This window comes from Ursus arctos, unplaced genomic scaffold (assembly GCF_023065955.2).
Source record: "Ursus arctos isolate Adak ecotype North America unplaced genomic scaffold, UrsArc2.0 scaffold_22, whole genome shotgun sequence".
NCBI classification, from domain to species: Eukaryota; Metazoa; Chordata; class Mammalia; order Carnivora; family Ursidae; genus Ursus; species Ursus arctos.
The window spans coordinates 58700678-58718656 of record NW_026622897.1 but is presented as its reverse complement, the minus strand read 5'-3'; the positions used below and the strand labels follow the sequence as shown (position 1 = coordinate 58718656).

General features: G+C 39.5%; 1 protein-coding gene across 1 annotated transcript; it reads right to left on the bottom strand.

Annotated features, from left to right (window-relative positions):
* Positions 1-7330: 7330 nt before the first annotated feature.
* Positions 7331-8290, bottom strand: LOC113248223 (olfactory receptor 56A3-like). Its single transcript, XM_026489581.4, has one exon. The coding sequence runs from the start codon at positions 8288-8290 to the stop codon at positions 7331-7333; it is 960 nt and encodes a 319-aa protein (XP_026345366.3).
* Positions 8291-17979: the final 9689 nt, after the last annotated feature.

Genomic DNA, 17979 nt, shown 5'->3' with positions numbered 1-17979 from the left:
TTTTAAAATTCTTCTTTAATTTCCTGGTTGACCCATTCATTCTTTAGTAGGATGTTTTTTAACCTCCATGTATTTGAGGTCTTCCCAATTCTTTTCTTGTAGTTGCCTTCAAGCTTCATAGCATTATGGTCGAAAATATGCATGGTATGATCTTGATCTTTTTATGCTTGTTGAGGGCTGATTTGTGACCCAGTATGTGATCTATTCTGGAGAATGTTTCATGTGCACTTAAAAAGAATGTGTATTTTGCTGCCTAAGGATGAAATGTTCTGAATATATCTTTTAAGTCCATCGCATCCATTGTATCATTCAAATCTAATGTTTCCTTGTTGATTTTCTGTTTAGATTATTTGCCCATAGATGTAAAGGGGTATTAAAGTTCCCTACTATTATTGTATTATTATCCCTGAGCTTTGTTATGTTTACTATTAATTTTTTAATGTATTTGGATGTTCCCATGTTGGATGCATAAGCATTTACAATTGTTAGATCTTCTTGATGGATAGGCCCCTTAATTATGAGATAATGTACTTCTTCATCTCTTGCTACAGTCTTTGTTTTGAAATCTAGTTTGTCTAAGTATGGCTACTTTGGCTTTTTTTTTTTTTTTACATCAATTTGCATAATAGATGGTTCTCCATCCCCTCACTTTCAATCTGCAGTGTCTTTAGGTCTAAAATGAGTCTCTTCTAGGTAGCATATAGATGAATATTGGTTTTTTATTCCTGATTCTGAAACCCTATGTCTTTTGGTTGGAGCATTTAGTCCATTTGCATTTAGAGTGATTATTGAAAGATATGAATTTAGTTCCATTATATTCCTGTAGCATTGGTATTTCTGGTGATGTTCTCTGGTCCTTTTTATTTATTTTACTTTTTTAAAGATTTTATTTATTTGAGAGTGAGAGTGAAAGAGATCACAGAGGGAGAGGGAGAAGCAGACTCCCTGCTGAGCAGGTAATCTGATGCAGGGCTCTATCGCAGGATTCTGAGATCATGACCTGAGCCGAAGGCAGATGCTTACCTGACTGAGCCACCCAGGTGCCCATCTCTGGTCCTTTTTTTAGTCTTTCATGCTTTTTGTCTTTTTTTCTCCACTCAAAGTGTCCCTCTTAAAATTTCTTGCAGGGCTGGTTTAGTGGTCATGAACTCCTTTAGTTTTTACTTGTCTGGAAAACTCTTTATCTCTTCTATTCTGAATAATAGCCTTGGTGGATAAAGAATCCTTGGCTGCGTATTTTTCCCAGTCGGTATGTTGTATATTTCCCTCCCTTCCCTTTTGGCCTGCCATGTGTCTGTGGACAGATCTGCTGGAAGCCTAATCTGTCTTCCCCTGTAGGTTAAGAATTTTTTTTTTCCCTTACTGCTTTCAGGATTCATTCCCTTTTCTGTGTAGTTTGTGAATTTGACTATGAGATGGTCAGGTTTTTGTTGAATTTAATGGGAGTTCTCTGTGCTTCTTGGATTTTGATGTCTGTGTCCTTCCCCAGACTAGAGAAGTTTTCAGCTATAGTTTGTTTGAAGAAACCTGCCCCCTTTTCTCTCTCTTCATCTTCTGGGATTCCCATGATACAAATGTTATTTTATCTTTATAAGTCGCTGAGTTCCCTAAATCTACCTTTATGATCCATTACTTTTCTTTCCCTCTTCTTTTCAGCTTCATTATTTTCTATAATTTTATCTTCTATACTACTGATTCACTCCTCCGCTCCATCTATCCTTGTTTTTATGGCTTCCATTTGGGTTTGCATCTTGGTTGTAGCATTTTAAATTTTGGCCTGACTAGATTTTTGTTCTTTTATCTCTGCAGTAAGGGATTCTCTTGTGTCTTGTATGCTGTTTTCAAGTCCAGCTTGTATCCTTATAATTGTTTTAAATTCTAGTTGAGACATGTCACTTATATCTGTATTAATTAATTCCTTGGCCTTGAGTTCTACTTCCCATTCTTTCTTTTGGGGTGAATTTCTCTGTCTTGCCATTTTGTCCAGAAAAGAAAACAAGAAATTAAAAAACAAACAACAAAAAAAGCAAAACAAAAAAAACACCCAAAAACAACAACAAAAAAAGTAGGTCTTGGGTATGTTTTCATCTGCTTGTTAAAATAATCTAGATCCCAAAATACCAATATATATAATGAAATGATATATGTATATAATGAAAATAAACCAAAAAATATATAAAAATGTATAAACATAAAAATTTAAAAAATTAATAATATGTTGTTACCTGCTGTATAGTACATAATTAGTTTTTGATGTAGTGTTCAATGATTCATTAGAACATAATAAAAAAAGAAAAAGAAAGAACTATTACTGAGTGGTAGTCATTCTGTCCCAAGGGAATCAGAAGAATAAGATTAAAATTTCCATAGGGGAAAATGAAAGATCATGTGAAAAAATAATAATAATAAAAGTAAAACAGGAATTGAAAATAAGAAAATAAATGAAAAAATAATAATAAAAAATGAATAAATGTAAAAAGGAAGCTGTATCCTATTTCCCCTAGAGCTGAAGCTTTGCTGTACTGTGTTCAGTAGACTTGTTATGAGTGAGTTGTTTGTGCTGGTCTTTGGGTGGAGGGGCCTGGTGTGTTGATTTTCAGGTTGACTTGTTTCAGTGTAAATAGGCCTCCAGGGTACAGGGGGATGAGGCTTGGTGTACGTGGCTTGGCCTCCACTGCGTGGAGCTGTTTTGCTCCCTGTGGGCTTTCATCTCTGATTGGCAGGATGAATATGGCAGCACCCTGCTCTCTAGCCCTGGAGCTGAAAGTTTTCACCACCCCCCCAACTCTTCAGTAAGCACTCACAGAAGAGCAATCAGTCACCCCTCTTGTGTCCACAGTTTCAGTCTGAACACTGCATGTTCACCCTGCCTGTGACTCAGCTTTTTTATCTCAGGTGTGTGACTGAGGTTCAAAACTCCAAATTTTAGGGACTCCCATGGCTTGGACCCATGCTGTTCCTCTGGGGAAGGGTCTCCCTGTGATTTTGCAATTTGCTGGCTGGTCCCAGGAAAGTGGTTGCACAACTGAACAGTGGTTCACAGTTTACGGCAACACGGAACAGAAAACTGGCACCAAGCCCCCCTGCTACTAGCCAGCTTTCCTGCTCCTATGCCTGGAAACAGTGCAACAAGTTGGTGCCCCTGATCTTCTTGTGATCCAGGGGATCCTCAGACCATGCTTTCGTTCCTGGGATACTGTCCTGCTTCACCACCTGAGCACCTTTAAGCCAAGCACATCCCTCATGGTACTGGACTTTTAAATGATCAGACTTTGTGCCCCACTGCTTGTAATACTTTGTGGGAAGCTCTGTAGGCAGGCCCCCTCCCTGCTGCCATATCCACAGCTGTATCTCCCCTAATTCAACTCTGTGCACCTCCTACCTTCCAAAAGGTGTTTTTCTACTGTAGACTTTCAGTTATTGTTCTCTCTGACCTCTGGTTGATTTCTTGGGTGTTCTGAGTGATTTGGTAACTATTTAGCTGTGTTTGAAGGAGGAGATAAGGTTAGGGTCCCTCTACTCCTCCAACATATTAACTCCTCTCCCCACAACTGTTTTATTTTTTAAACCATTTGTTTCTTTTTTTTTTTTTTATTAACTGAATGCCCAACTTCATATTTCCAATATTCTTATTAAGTCTTTGAGCACATTAATACTTTTATTTATCTAATAAATACTTTGTGCTTATATGCTAAGCATTGTTAATTTATCCTTAACTGTTATTCTTTCTAGCCCATTAATTCTGCTTGTTATGATATGGTTGTTCAGTTCGTGGTCTTTTTTCCATAGTATTACTATTTTTTAAATATTATATCCTGTATGCATGTGTTCCGGGACAATTTAGTCCTATGGAGAACATACATGGGGGTAAGGGAAGAAGGAAGAGCAAGGTCTAGGCTGCAAATCCTCTAGGTGAGTTTTGTGATCGTCACCCTAGGGCAAGTTTATTGAGGTCTGGGCTTTAATATTTCATGTTTCTCACACCCTAGGCAAACCAGCCCCTTAAAGTAACCTTCCATTACCCCAGCTCCAGCACTACTCCAGCAGGGGAAGGGAGGGGAATCTGAAGGGGGAGAAATCAGAGAGGGAGATGAACCATGAGAGACTATGGATACTGGAAAACAGACTGGGGGTTTCAGAAGGGAAGGGAGTGGGGGATGGGGTAACTAGGTGATGGGTGTTAAGGAGGGCATGTGTTGTGATGAGCAGTGGGTGTTATATGCAACTAATAATATGCTGGCTAATGGAACATTAAAAAAAAAAAGACTGTAAGAACCTTCTTTAAAATATAAACCCTGAAGCCTACAGGAAAGAATGGGCTTGCTCATTAGAGCAGAGAGGACTAGGCAAAGAAACTACTATAAAAACCAACTGCCTATATTCACTTTCATATCCAGTGTTTGCTACATTAAAAAAACAAAAAAAAAAAACCTCTTTCTAATTGTTCTTTTCAAAATGTGAATTCAACACAACAGAATAGCATAGTGAAACTTGAAACTGGAGTAAATAATTTTAGTACACTCCCCTATTGACTCACCCCCTCCCTCATCTGCCTTCCAGGAGATGGTAAAATTACAGTGTAGGCAATTATTTTTCAAGAATTTATAAACTATGGCTTTGAAATTTTACCAATTGTATTTAATCCTAAGAAGTTAATTTTTAAACATACTATAAATGGATTTCCCATTATTTTGCATCATCTTTATTCTCGTTTAAATTTTGTTCTTTCAGCACTATTTCTCTATGCTTATTTACTCATTAGTAAAAAAGAGTTTTCCGTCCATAAGAAAAAGAATACATTCAAACAATGAAAAAGTTACATATTTACCATGTTGTAACATATTCTGATGCTCTTTAATCCTTTGTGTAGATCATAGTTACATCTGATAATTTCCCTCTCTCTAAAGAATCTTTGTAAACACTGAGTGTAAGCCTACTGGTGACAAGTTATTTCAGTTTTTGTATACATTTTTCCCAGTTTATTGCAAATATTCCCCTACTGTCTTTTCACTTGCATTGTTTCTGAAATCTGATTTTGTGATTAATTTAATCCCTTTGTATGTAATATATCTTTTTTTCTGGCTTTTACAATTTTTTTCTTTAGCATTACGTCTGAACAATTGGATTATGATGGACCTTAGTGTATTCTTCATGTTTCTTACTCTTGGGTTTCATTGAGCTTCTTGGAACTCTGGGTTTATAAGTTTTATCAGATTTGGAAACTTGCAACCATTAGTTTTTCAAATATATTCCATGTTCTCTCTTTTATCAAGAGATGATGCTTTGACACAACAAAGAATCCTTATGTGCACGGAGAGGACAATAAATATATATGTAAGAATTTCTTTTCACCTGTTTATAATATTCATTTATATGAGTATATGTTTTATAATGGGCCACATGGGCCCATCTATTTTTTCAATGCCTTTAAACATTAAGTTACTTATGTAGACAGGGCCCCACAGAATCTACAGGAGGCCTTGAATGAAGGTGACCAGAGCCTCTTACGTGATCACAGTCCATATTGAGGTGATTTTTAAAAAAAAAATATTTATTTATTAGAGAGTGAGAGAAGCAACAAGGGCAGAGGGAGGGGCAGAGGGAAGGGGAGAGGGAGAAGTAGGCTCCCCGCTGAGCAGGAAACCCAGTGCAGGGCTTGATCCCAGGATCCTAAGATCATGACCTGAGCTGAAGGCAGATGGTTAACCGAGTCACCCAGGTGCCCCTTGAGGTGCTTTCTTCCTGTGACTCTCCTATTTTTGCTTCCTTTCCCCTGACCACTACATCTTTTTGTAATCTCCATGCTAATCTCCCCACACTAGCAAAAAGGATGATATAGAGGCTCCTCAGGGCTTTCTGGTGGGCTTCCTGCTCTTTCTATTCTTCGTTATTTCATTAGGCCATTCTGTCTACTCCCATTGCTTAAAGATGACCTGTAGTCAATTCCCAAGCATACATCTTATTTGAGTGCTAGACCTCTAAGTAAGGCAAAGGGCTTACTATGCACTTCTACTTGTGTTTCTCATGCGTATTCAAACTCAGTAACTAAAAATGTACTTTTGGTCTTACCTCAAAGCCTCCATTTGTCCCCTGGCAATATTCCATACAATCCTCAGACCATGGAATATTGTATGAAATATGGTCTCCCTCACTCTTGATAAGTAGTATGAAAACCCAGGGGACAAGGACCATGCCTGAATTATATGCCTAGAAAATACCATACATTCAATCATTTATTCAACGTGTATTCAGTCATTAATTTCTAAACATTTGTGGTCTCTACCATACCACTAGCACTGTTTGGGCACTGCAAATACAACAGTGAACACATCAGGCAAAAGTTCTTGCCCTTCTACTGCTTAAATTTTAGTAAAGGTAGGGCTGACTAAACAAATAAAAGCAAAATGTACAGTCAGTAGATAGGGATTAATGTGCACAACAGGGAAACAGACAAGGTGTTAGGACATCATCTGTGCTTTGGGGGAATATTGTTGGGTACTATTTGTAAATACTGTGGTCAGGGAGACACCATGGACCTGAGGGAAGGAGCTATGTGGCCAGAGGAACAACAAGCCAAAATTCCCAGACACAGGAATGTGATTTGTGTTTTTGAGAAGCTGTGAGGGAGGCAGTTCTGACTGAGGGACTGAAGGAGGAGGTCAGATACGTTAAGGAGTCCCACCGACAGAAACAAATTCCTCTCTCTTCTGGGCTTCTTTATGTGTTTTAATCTAACTCTTCTTACGTTGATTTTTACATGTTTTTGGCTTTTCCCCTAGGCTTTAGAGTAATGGGATCAAGATTTATGTATGTTAGAGTCCCATTTTCTAGCTCTGTGCCGGACATAAAATAACTTTCAATAAATATGTTTGAGTGCCTGAGGGAAAGATTAAAGCGCAATGGTCATTTTCAACAGTTTTTAGCAGTTGCTTTTTCATCTCGTTTTACTTCTCCAAAGTCATGCACTGTCTTTAAGTTCTGATACTTCCCATCAGCCACACATCTTTAAGTGAGTATGGATTTTCCATCACACTGACTCTAAAAGGGATTTAATCAGGGGCAGACAATGAAGTGTGATGCTCGGCTCATGAACTTTCATAGCCCCTGGTCTGGTTACCATGACGAGAATTTTACGTCTGTATCCTTAGTCGCTTCCTGAAATTGATGGAAGGTAAAAGGTGTGTTATGACTGTGGGTAAGAGGGAAACCATGCAGTTCATATCTTCAGGCATGTCCAGAGAGAGGATTAGGACTATAATTTTATCCCCATGTCCCTGCCTTTCGACTGTGATTTGTGTTCATGGTTGAGAAAAGTCAAGCTAGAACACGATTAGTTGCTGCTCTCTCCCACCCTCCTCAGTAATTTCCTAATCCCCACTTTAATCTCCTGGGTTCGTACCCCATAGACAATGGGGTTGAGAGCTGCAGGAATTACATGGTGTAGGACATTAAGTAAGATGGGGATATCGGGGGAAACTTTCTTCTTGGCAATGTGGGTAAAAACAAAAACCAGCAGGATGGTGCTGAAGAAGAGGATGAGAATGAAGTGAGAGCCACATGTGCTCAGAGCTTTGGCAGCTGCCCCTTTTGCCTTGAGTCTAAGAACGGCTCTTAGGATGAAGGTATAGGAGAGGAAGATGAGGATGAGGTCGGAGCCCAGAAGAGTCCAGGCCACAATTAACTGGTAAATTCTGTTAAGGGCAATGTTATCACAGGAGAGCTTGGACACAGAGAGGTTGGCACAGATGCAGTTCTCAATTATATTTTTTCCACAATAATGGAGCCAGGCAGAGAGGATGGGAATAGGTGCAGTAAGAAAAGTGTTCCGGGCCAAGATGAAGAGAATAGCCTTTGCCACAAACTGGTCAGTGATGATAGATGGGTAGTACAGAGGCTTGCAGATGGCCACATAGCGGTCATAGGCCATGGCCAGGAAGGTGCATGATTCCGTGGGCAGGAAGTTATTCATGATGAACATCTGGAGGAAGCAGGCTGAGAAGCTGATGGACCTGAGGTCAAACCAGAAGATGGCCAGGACCTTGGGGATGACGGTCAGGCAGAGCACCATGTCCAGCAGGGAGAGGAGGCTGAGCAGGTAGTACACGGGCTCATGCAGAGAGGCCTCCAGCCTGATGGTGATCAGCAGGGTGGCGTTGGCCCCCATGGCCAGGAGGAAAAGCAGGCTGAGGGGCAGGGACAGCCAGTGCTGCCAGCTGGGGGACCTGACAAAGCAATTCAGGATGAAGTCTGAGACTTCAGTAGAGAGGGAGCTGCTGTTATAAGGTAGCATTGGCGGTGATTTTAGTGAGGCAGATGTCTTTGAGTAGCTGAAGAAGAGAGAAGGAGTTAATCTATCATGGACTCTGATGACTATGTCTGTAGATTGTAAAATCCATGAGGGTAACATCTACCCCACCACCCTTGAGCCTAGCACGTTGTTTTGACACATAAGAGGTGGCTAATAGACATTTGTTAAATATATAATATAATGTTTCCTCATCTTTGTTGTTTCATCTGTATTTCATCTTACATTTTCTCTTGCATGAATGTATCTTTTCAATTTGTTTGGTTAATATTTAATGAATCAAAAATTATTTAAGTATCCATTGTTATTTAAATGAAATGCATAAAATCAAAGGCTCAGAAAACATTTCAGTTTAAATTTTAAAATGTACAGAAATGCATTCCAAAGCTAGACGGGATCCACTATCAAGAGTCTAAGGAAGTAAATGATGATAGTATCCTGTGGCATGATGAACTGGGGTACTCAGAGCAAATCTCCCATTGAAAATATATAGAATTCATTTCTATGATTATGTCTACATCTAATCTCTCTTTATTAATATCTAGCTCCATATTCATATCTAAATCCATACCTAACTTATACCTGTTCCTATGCCTATATTTATACTCAAATGTCTTGAAGACACCCATGAGCAGGTCAAAAAGAAAGAATAATCAGGCTAAGGATTTAATGAAATCGAAACATTAAAATCAAATATTGGTGTTGGCTGTCAACCTGAGGGCACTTGTAGCACTCCATGAACTTAAGCACCCATCTCCATCACCTAGGAGAGCTCGAAATCTAAAATGCAGGGACAGAAGATAAATCTAGGCTCAAGCAGGTGGAGAGTGTAGTAGGGGATCTCCCATTTAGATAGGGCTTTACGAAACATCATTCTGAATAAAATGTGTGCACTAGAAATAAACCCATTTGTTCATCTTTATCCCTTACTCCCACCTGGGACTACCTATAAAACTGATTACCTCAAAGCTTGTTATATGGGAAAAATCTTCCCCATAAATACTGAACAACGGGCTAGTCCTCATGTGACTTTGCAGCCTGAGTTCACACCAACTGTTTGTCTCAGAAAGGAATTTGAAGTTATCCTGGATTGGTAGTGGTTTCAGAAAATAACAGAAACAAACCCAAGTCCTTTCTTGAGGAAGAAACATTCATCTCAGACCTCAAAGAATTTCAACGCAGAAACTTCTGAAGAAATTGAGTTGCTTGTGGTAAAAAGACAATTTTTTAAAGTAAGAAAATTGTGAGTAAACACCCACATGAATGACAGCCAAATATAAGCTACAAAAACTTAAAATAGTGGAGTTATTTGATAAAAGATATTGAAAAACATTACCTTTCCTAGGTTTTAAGTTAAAAAAGCTTGAAAAGATACACAACAAAATAACACACACAAAAGAAGAATCAGTCACATCTCCTGGAAATGAAAAAAATATGGTAACGAAGATTAACATTGCAAGAAGTAGATTTAAGGGTAGATTAGCCGCACTTGGAAATATAATTAGTGAGCTGGAAGATAGAACTTGAGAAATTTTTTAGAATGAAGCGCCAATGGATACATAGAAAATGCAAATGTGTAGTTAGGAGCAAGGACATGGGACTCTGATTAGATAGAGTTGCTCCATCTTTTTATTTTCCTGGAATTAAGAAGATGAAGTACAGAATTAATATTTTGTTCAGGGCACTGGAGTCTCTATAGAGTAACAAAGCAGATTTGAGAAAGAACGAGGTATATTTAAAAAATAGAATATCAACAAGAAGAATGCAGTGGCGAGTTATTTTTTTTATAATAATATTTTTTATTATATTATGTTAGTCACCATACAGTAGATCCCTGGTTTTCGATGTAAAGTTCGATGATTCATTACTTGCGTATAACACCAAGTGCACCATGCAATACGTGCCCTCCTTACTACCCATCACCGGTCTATCCCATTCCCCCACCCCCCTCCCCTCTGAAGCCCTCAGTTTGTTTCCCAGAGTCCATGAGAGACGATGGACTCAGCGGCGAATTAAACAATAGATTAGGGCCAGCTAGTGGGAGAGTCAGTAACTGTCAGAAGGTGGTCAGAAGAATCTACTGAGAATGAAGATGGGAGGAAAATAAAAACAGATGGAAAATACTGAAGAATATGTAAGAGAAATAGTAGGTGGAATGGGACTGTCTAACGCAGAATCAGAGCTCCAGGTTGAAGAAGAAAGAGAATGAGGCAGAGACATCTGAACTTTTCAGTAGAGATGAAATCCATCAATAACCAGATTCAAGCATTTCAATAAATCCAAAGTGGAATAAATAAAAATAAATGTATACCTAGATATATACACCTAGGTATCATGGTCTAACTTCAGGTACCAAGACAAAGACACAATCTTAAAGATCACTATGACTATTACAATCAGAAGAATGGGTGTGGGGAGGTCCCTGGGTGGCTCAGTTGGTTAAGTGTGACTCTCGATCTCAACTCAGGTCTTGATTTCAGGGTTGTGAGTTTGAGTGTGGCACTGGGCTCCACACTGGGCATGGAGTTTACTTAAAAAAAAGAAGAAGGAGAAGGAGAAGGAGAAGGAGAAGGAGAAGGAGAAGAAGAAGAAGAAGAAGAAGAAGAAGAAGAATGGGTGTGGGCAGAGCCACTGGTGCTAGAATTCCAGGTTAAGTGTTGCAAAGTCGCCACAGGATTCTTGGCCTCTTTTATGAAGAGTGCTCTTGCTCTCACAGCACCATCATGATTTTCCACCATCATATATCATTCTGCACTCGTTTCTGCAATTGTTAGGTTTCCTTACCCAGGTTAATAAGATCTCTATGCCACTTTGTGCACTGCTCCAGGTAGTTTTCAGACAGCCTTCTTGGGGCAGCAATTATGACCTCTAAGGGAACATTGCACAAGGGACCCTTCTCAGTGACTCAATCTGTAAGATTGTTGTTCTTGGTGTCTAGAGGAGACACACCTGTGCAGAGACTTTTCTAAATAATCTTTTTGGTTACTAAATTGGAGTATATAGAAGGTGGATAAAAAATCTGTGTTAATCTTGAAAATTATTGGGTCTGATGCCAAAGTTGTTTTTAGGGCCTGGAAGCAAGAGGAGAGAGGGGTAAGGAGTGATAAATAATGATGAGGAGAGCAGAGAAAGCCATTGAGTAGAAAATGGTGCTCTAACGTTGCTTCCTTTGGGGAGTCTGTTGATCCGGAGGAAGCTACGTACAGTGAGATACAGGTGGAGGATAGACTGAGAGAAAGTGTAGGGGGTCTGGGGAACAGAAGCATACATGCCCAGAAAATAGATGGTGGAGAGAAGATGGAAACAGAAAAAAAGTGAAATTAAAACAGAAGAGATTGGATGGGGATTGGATGGAGAACACAAAGGAAGCAAAAGAAATAAAGGACAGAGCAGAAAGAGGAGCAGTACTTTAGGAAATGAGAAAGGCAGTACAAGGCAGATCAGAGATTTCTAAGTAATGGCAATCCAGGAAGTGTGATCGGAAACTTTCTTTCCCTTTCAAACCTGCGTTCTGCCTTGTGTTTCCATAGAGTTCAATGAAGGATGTTCAAGATTTCTGATCCCCCATGATACTCTGCTGCAGATCCTTGAACCACTGTCTGGTCCAAACCTCTCCCCAGAGCACACAGAAAAGTCTGGCTCAGCATTGGCACAGTCATCTCCATCTGGCCCTGTGCCATTCCTCGCTTCCACTTCCCTTCAAGCTCCTATCCTCACATTTTAACCCTGTAGCTTGAAGATTGCAGGCCCAGCTTTAGTCCCACCACAACCCCTGCTCTGGCCAGGGGTCTAATATCACAGTGCTGGCTCGGTGCCTTCAGTTTCTGGTGGAGCCAAACTTACTTGATGGAGACAGTGAGCTCCTCTTTGGAAGGATGTTTCTGGCTCTGTCCGAATCTCTAATACTCTGGCTTTCAAAAAGGAGAGTTTATGCCTGGGCTTCAGCTTCCTCTGCTTCCCCAGGGAAAGACTGCCTTGCTGGCCTTGCAGGAGCCGGAGAATCAGGAGCCCAGCCTTTTCTTATCCTTTAGGGAAAAAAAGCTTTTCTCTCAGCTCTTCACAGGCTGTGATCCCTATCCTCCGGAGGCAAGACTGCCCCTGAAGACAGAAGCAGAGGCTCGGAGTTAATTACCCTGCACCAGTTGAATGGGTAGAATGTGATCCTTAGGAATAAAAAGTGTGATTAATTACACAAAAGCAAAACCTTAGGGCAAAAAAGGTCAAGGCCAAATGTCAGTGCACCAAGTTCTGATTTTCACCAGTCAGTGCACCAAGTTCGGAAACGTATTGTTAGAAAATATACAAAATGGACATGAAACCAATCATGTGTATTTCTATACTGATACTTTGTAGTAACTATGAAACACTCAGATCCCCTCCCTAATTTGTCCTCTGTGACCAGTAGTTCTGAGAAACGTTTTCAAGAGCCCTTTTCTAGTGATGCTTTTAATACAAAAATCCAAGAGGGTTGCTTATATCTAACTGCTTCCTTCATGATACACCCCATTCGTGCCTGGCAGGTCAAAGGTATGGTTGATGTTGTGGTAATGATTTTTTCTAACTGTTCTCTATCCCTGTGGCCAATGAGCCAAGGCTGGAGATTAGACAGCACGGAATTCAACCCTCAGCTGTGCCACTGACAAGCTGCTTAAATTCTCTGTCTCATATTCCCAATTTGTTATTTGTCATGAGGAGTAAATGAGATCGTGTTAGCAAAACAGGTGGTGGTTATTAAATTGTTATGATTGTTACTATTACTATAAAATTTGGTTTCCCAGCATTTTTTTTGGTGCCTCTGTGTAGAAAATCATTAGTCAACAATGAACGATTCCATACCTGTTGCTATTTCGCTTGGAGCCTTTTACATAGAATTGCTCCTGTCAGAAGTTGTTTGATCTCAAACATTTGGAGCACCTTTATTTACGATTGTTGGTTTTGTGCTTATTTTCTTTCTATAACTTTCTTTGCTCACAGCGTCTTACTAGACGTGGTTTTTCCGGGGCCAGCGGTCACATGCCCCTCAGAGGTAGCTCACCTCACGTTCATTCCTTCTGTATTACTACCCACCTCTTGGAGGCGACCCTCCCACGCACCACCCTCCAAAGTCAATTCTGTACATGCCGGATAGCGCCTTCTTTAAGTCAGACGTCCCAAAGCCTGTACAGCTGTTTTCATTTGGTCAGTAACCAAGATAAACTTAATTTAATAAAATTTAAGTTACATAGTCTTTCTTTTTATCTTGTTGAATTGGTTCATGTTGGGTGGTTGAGAGATGGAGCACTTTTCATGCCCGTAACTTTCTAACAAGGTCAGTCTCAGGACAACAAATGAATACCTGGGGCCCTAGAACCTCTGCATAATCACCATTTTTTCTTCCGTGCTCTTTCTAATACGAATTCAGTCACAGATTTTCTGTAATCTTTTTTTTTAAAGATTTTATTTATTTATGTGACAGAGAGACAGCCAGCGAGAGAGGGAACACAGCAGGGGAGTGAGAGAGGAAGAAGCAGGCTCATAGCGGAGGAGCCTGATGTGGGGCTCGATCCCATAACGCCGGGATCACGCCCTGAGCCGAAGGCAGACGCTTAATGACTGCGCTACCCAGGCGCCCCAAATTTTCTGTAATCCAAACAGTTATCATACCATATTTTTTAATCAAGTATCATATTATGATACTTTCTTATAAAAACAAGCTCCATTGAATGCCTTCTGAGAGTTTATTCTCAGCATAAAAACTATACATTAACCTTGCCATACCCCACAGGAGATCTTAATGTTGGAAAGTGAGGCTCAAGGGGCTGCTAAGTGATCCCTTCCATATTCTGCTTTTTGCAGAACTCATTTCAGCACCAGAGTTCTGTCTTCCACATGTGGCCAACAACCCATCCAACACAGACTTGTCATTGGGGACACAGTATTGAATCAAACTCGAATAGTGAGCTGGTGACTTCCCTTCAACAATAGAGGGGGCCTGGCCTTCACACAACTAACAAATTCCTCTAGATTTTTTTTTAATTTAAATATAATGAGCCAACATATAGTGCATCATTAGTTTCAGATGTAGTGTTCAATAATTTATCATTTGTGTATAACATCACATCCCCTCCTTAATGCCTATCACTCAATTACCCCATCCCCCCACCCACCTCCCTTCTAGCAACCCTCAGTTTGTTTCCTATAGTTAGGAGTCTCTCACAGTTTTTCTCGCTCTCTTATGACTTCCCCTTCAGTTTTCCCTCCCTAACCCTATGATCCTCTACACTGTTTCTTATATTCCACATATGAGTGAGATCATATGATAATTGTCTTTCTCTCTTTGACTTATTTCGCTCAGCATAATACCTGCCAGTTCCATCCATGTCAATGTGAATGGTAGGTATTCATCCTTTCTGATGGCTGAGTAATGTTCCTCTGTGTGTGTGTGTGTGTGTGTGTGTGTGTGTGTGTGTGTGTGTGTGTACCACATCTTCTTTATCTTCTAGAATTCTGATGTGCAAATTCTTCAGTTTGGTGAGCCACCCAGGAACCCCAAGGCTTTTTTTTTAAATTAAATTTACTTTAATAAAATGTGTACATGTGGACATTCTCTAAAATACATTTTAAAGATAAATGTTATGAAACTAAACCCATAAATTTAAAGTTACAGACCCCACACTAGTTAAGAATCACCAATCTAAGGTCCAAATAGCAGAATTCAAAAACAGTAAGTCTTGCTTGTTCTTGAAATATATGTACACCACATATTGGACTAACCTTACCTTTTGCTGTATGGCAGTCCTAATAGTTTTAATGTCTATTCCAATTTTCAAACAATGCACTGGGCTATATTTTACTATTTCTGGTTATACATTCATTCATTTAATAAAAAAATATTTGAGTATGTAATATGTATCAGACATAGTGGTGGGTGCTGGTGATACAGAAATGAATGGAGGGGCGCCTGGGTAGCGCAGTTGTTAAGCATCTGCCTTCGGCTCAGGGCGTGATCCCGGTGTTCTGGGATCAAGTCCCACATCGGGCTACTCCACTGGGAGCCTGCTTCTTCCTCTCCCACTCCCCCTGCTTGTGTTCCCTCTCTCGCTGGCTGTCTCTCTGTCACATAAATAAATAAAATCTTAAAAAAAAAAAAAAAGAAATGAATGGAAATTGGTGTTGTGTCAAAAAGTAAAGCTATAACTCCAATTGATGTGGTGAGTTCAATGATAATGTATACGTGCGAACTCTAGACAGATTCGGTGCCCCTGAGTCAGCCTCAGAGTGGTGGAAGTGTTACTCCAGGGAAGGCTTTCTGGAGGTTGCTGGACCACAGCTAAAAATGAGTAGAAGCCAAAGAGACTGGAGGCTAAAAAGAAACTTTCAGAATTATGAGCAGTAAAGCAAAACCCTGGGTCAAGGAAGCACAGTAGTTATGCTGGGATCTATAAGCAGCCTACCACTGCAGCAGAAAATAGAGTGTAAGAAAGTGGCTGAGTTAGAGTTTTATGCGATCTCAGCAGGTACTGGACAAAGTACCCATAGCAAGAATGAGAGATCGAGATGACAGCCCATCTTGCAAAGGAAAACTGTCAGATAGGCTGAGTTTAAATATGGATTCTGTCACTCATTTTCTTGTGTAATATTGAGCAAGATACCTATTCTTTCTTAATATTAAATCCATCAGCTATGAAATGGGATAATATATATAATGTCATACTCCAAGCATCTTGGGAGAGTCAACGAGAGAATGTAGGTATAGACTCAATTTCACTTCATGTATCAGATCCTCAAACACTGCTAGTGGGAGCAAGACCTATGCATTCAAACATTTTGCTACTATTAATACAAACCCATAAATATTTGTTTGAAAAATGTGCAAAAACTTATGAAGGACAATGTTATGAGTATAAATAAATGTCAGAATTCGTGTCCAGTTGCTCGCAGAGTACACACACATTAGTAGAAAAATTATGTGTTGTTTGTGTTTACTGCCTGCTATGGCTTCCCAGTGAATTCCATCCAGTGTGAAAAAAGAGTTCTCAAATAAAAATACATTGAGTATATTGGTTTTTAGAAAAACACTTTTTAGGGCACCTGGGTGGCTCCGTTGGTTAAGCGTCCAACCCTTGATTTCAGCTCAGGTCATGATCTCATGGTCATGGGTTCAAGTCCCATGTCAGGCTCTGCACTCAGCAGGGAGTCTGCTTGAGATTCTTTCTCTCTTCTCCCTTCCCCATCCCTCCCCCAACTCTGTCTCCTGTGCTCTTTCTCTAAAATAAGTAAGTAAATCTTTAAAAAAAAAAAAAAACACTTTTTAGTAAGTACTTTATTAAGATATACTGCAATATACATTTTCTTAAAGCATAGAATGAAGAGAGTAGTGAAGATGGCTTTCATAATCCTTTAAATTGGAATTGATAGAGATTTTGAAGATGGCAAACTTTGAAAAACTACTAAAATTACTACTGGGTTATTTATATTAACTGCTAAAATTGTATTTCTTTTTTCTAATTTTTTATTGTGGTAGAATACACATGACACAGAATTTATTACCAAAACCATTTTCATATACAATTCATTGGTATGAAGTGCATTCATACTGCTGTGCAACCGTCAACAGCATTCGCCTTCAGAATTCTCTTCCTTTTGCAAAACTAAAACTCTTTACCCATTAAACAATAACTCCCCATGCCCTCCTGCCCTCTGTCCCTGGAAAACACCATTCTACTTCTTTTGAAGTCTGCTGAGATGTTAAATCATTATTATTGTTCACAGTGGTCACTATTTCATTACATGCAATTATATGATGAATGTTTCAAAATCATCTGAAATAAGCACAAAAGAGGGCTGTATGCAAACCATGTCACTGAGTTTAGCAGTGGTTGCTGTGATAGTGTGGCATAGAACTAGTTCTCTGGACCGATTTTACAGAGGTTTTGGCTTCTGCTTTGTTTTTTTTTTTAGTCTTCCCAGTGATTCATTGAGCCATTATTCATCTTTTTAGTATTTTTTCCTGCTCGAAACATCTAGAATTGTTTTTCACCGCTTGAAACTAAGAATCCTGATCAAAATGGCAATGAAAGAGGTGTGATGGATACTTCATGTAATAGATATCTCATGAGCATCTCCTATGTGCTGAATATGTTTGACAAAGAGGAAAGACATGGTCTTGTGCTGTCATAAATGAGTGTAGAGTGGTAGTTAATATACTGATACTCAGGTTAAACTAACTGGACTAAAACTTTGGCTTCATTCTTGCCATACATGAGGCATTCATCAGTTGTTTTATCTTTTTGTGCAACCATTTCCTCCCCTGGAAAACAGTTATAATTCTAGTATCTATGTCAATTTATTTGTATATGTTAAGTGAGGCAACATATAAGGACTAAGTGTGGTGCCTGGTATATAGTTCTTTGTAAATATTATCTGTCACCATTAGTAGGGAGTGTAACTGTGTAGAGGGAATGGTACATTGAACCATTAAAGACAGGTGTGGTCAGTTTCAAAGAAGGGGACTTTCAGGGTGCTATAGAAGGCTACAAAAGTGGAGTCAACCATAGTTTTGAAGATCATGTAAAGGCATCCTGTGTATGAATGAGAAAGAGAAGTAGGCATCAGAGCAGGGTAGAAAGAGTATCTCAGAAAGCGATACCTACACATAAGGAGGTTCTGTACTAAAAGAGAACGTGTATTGTGTT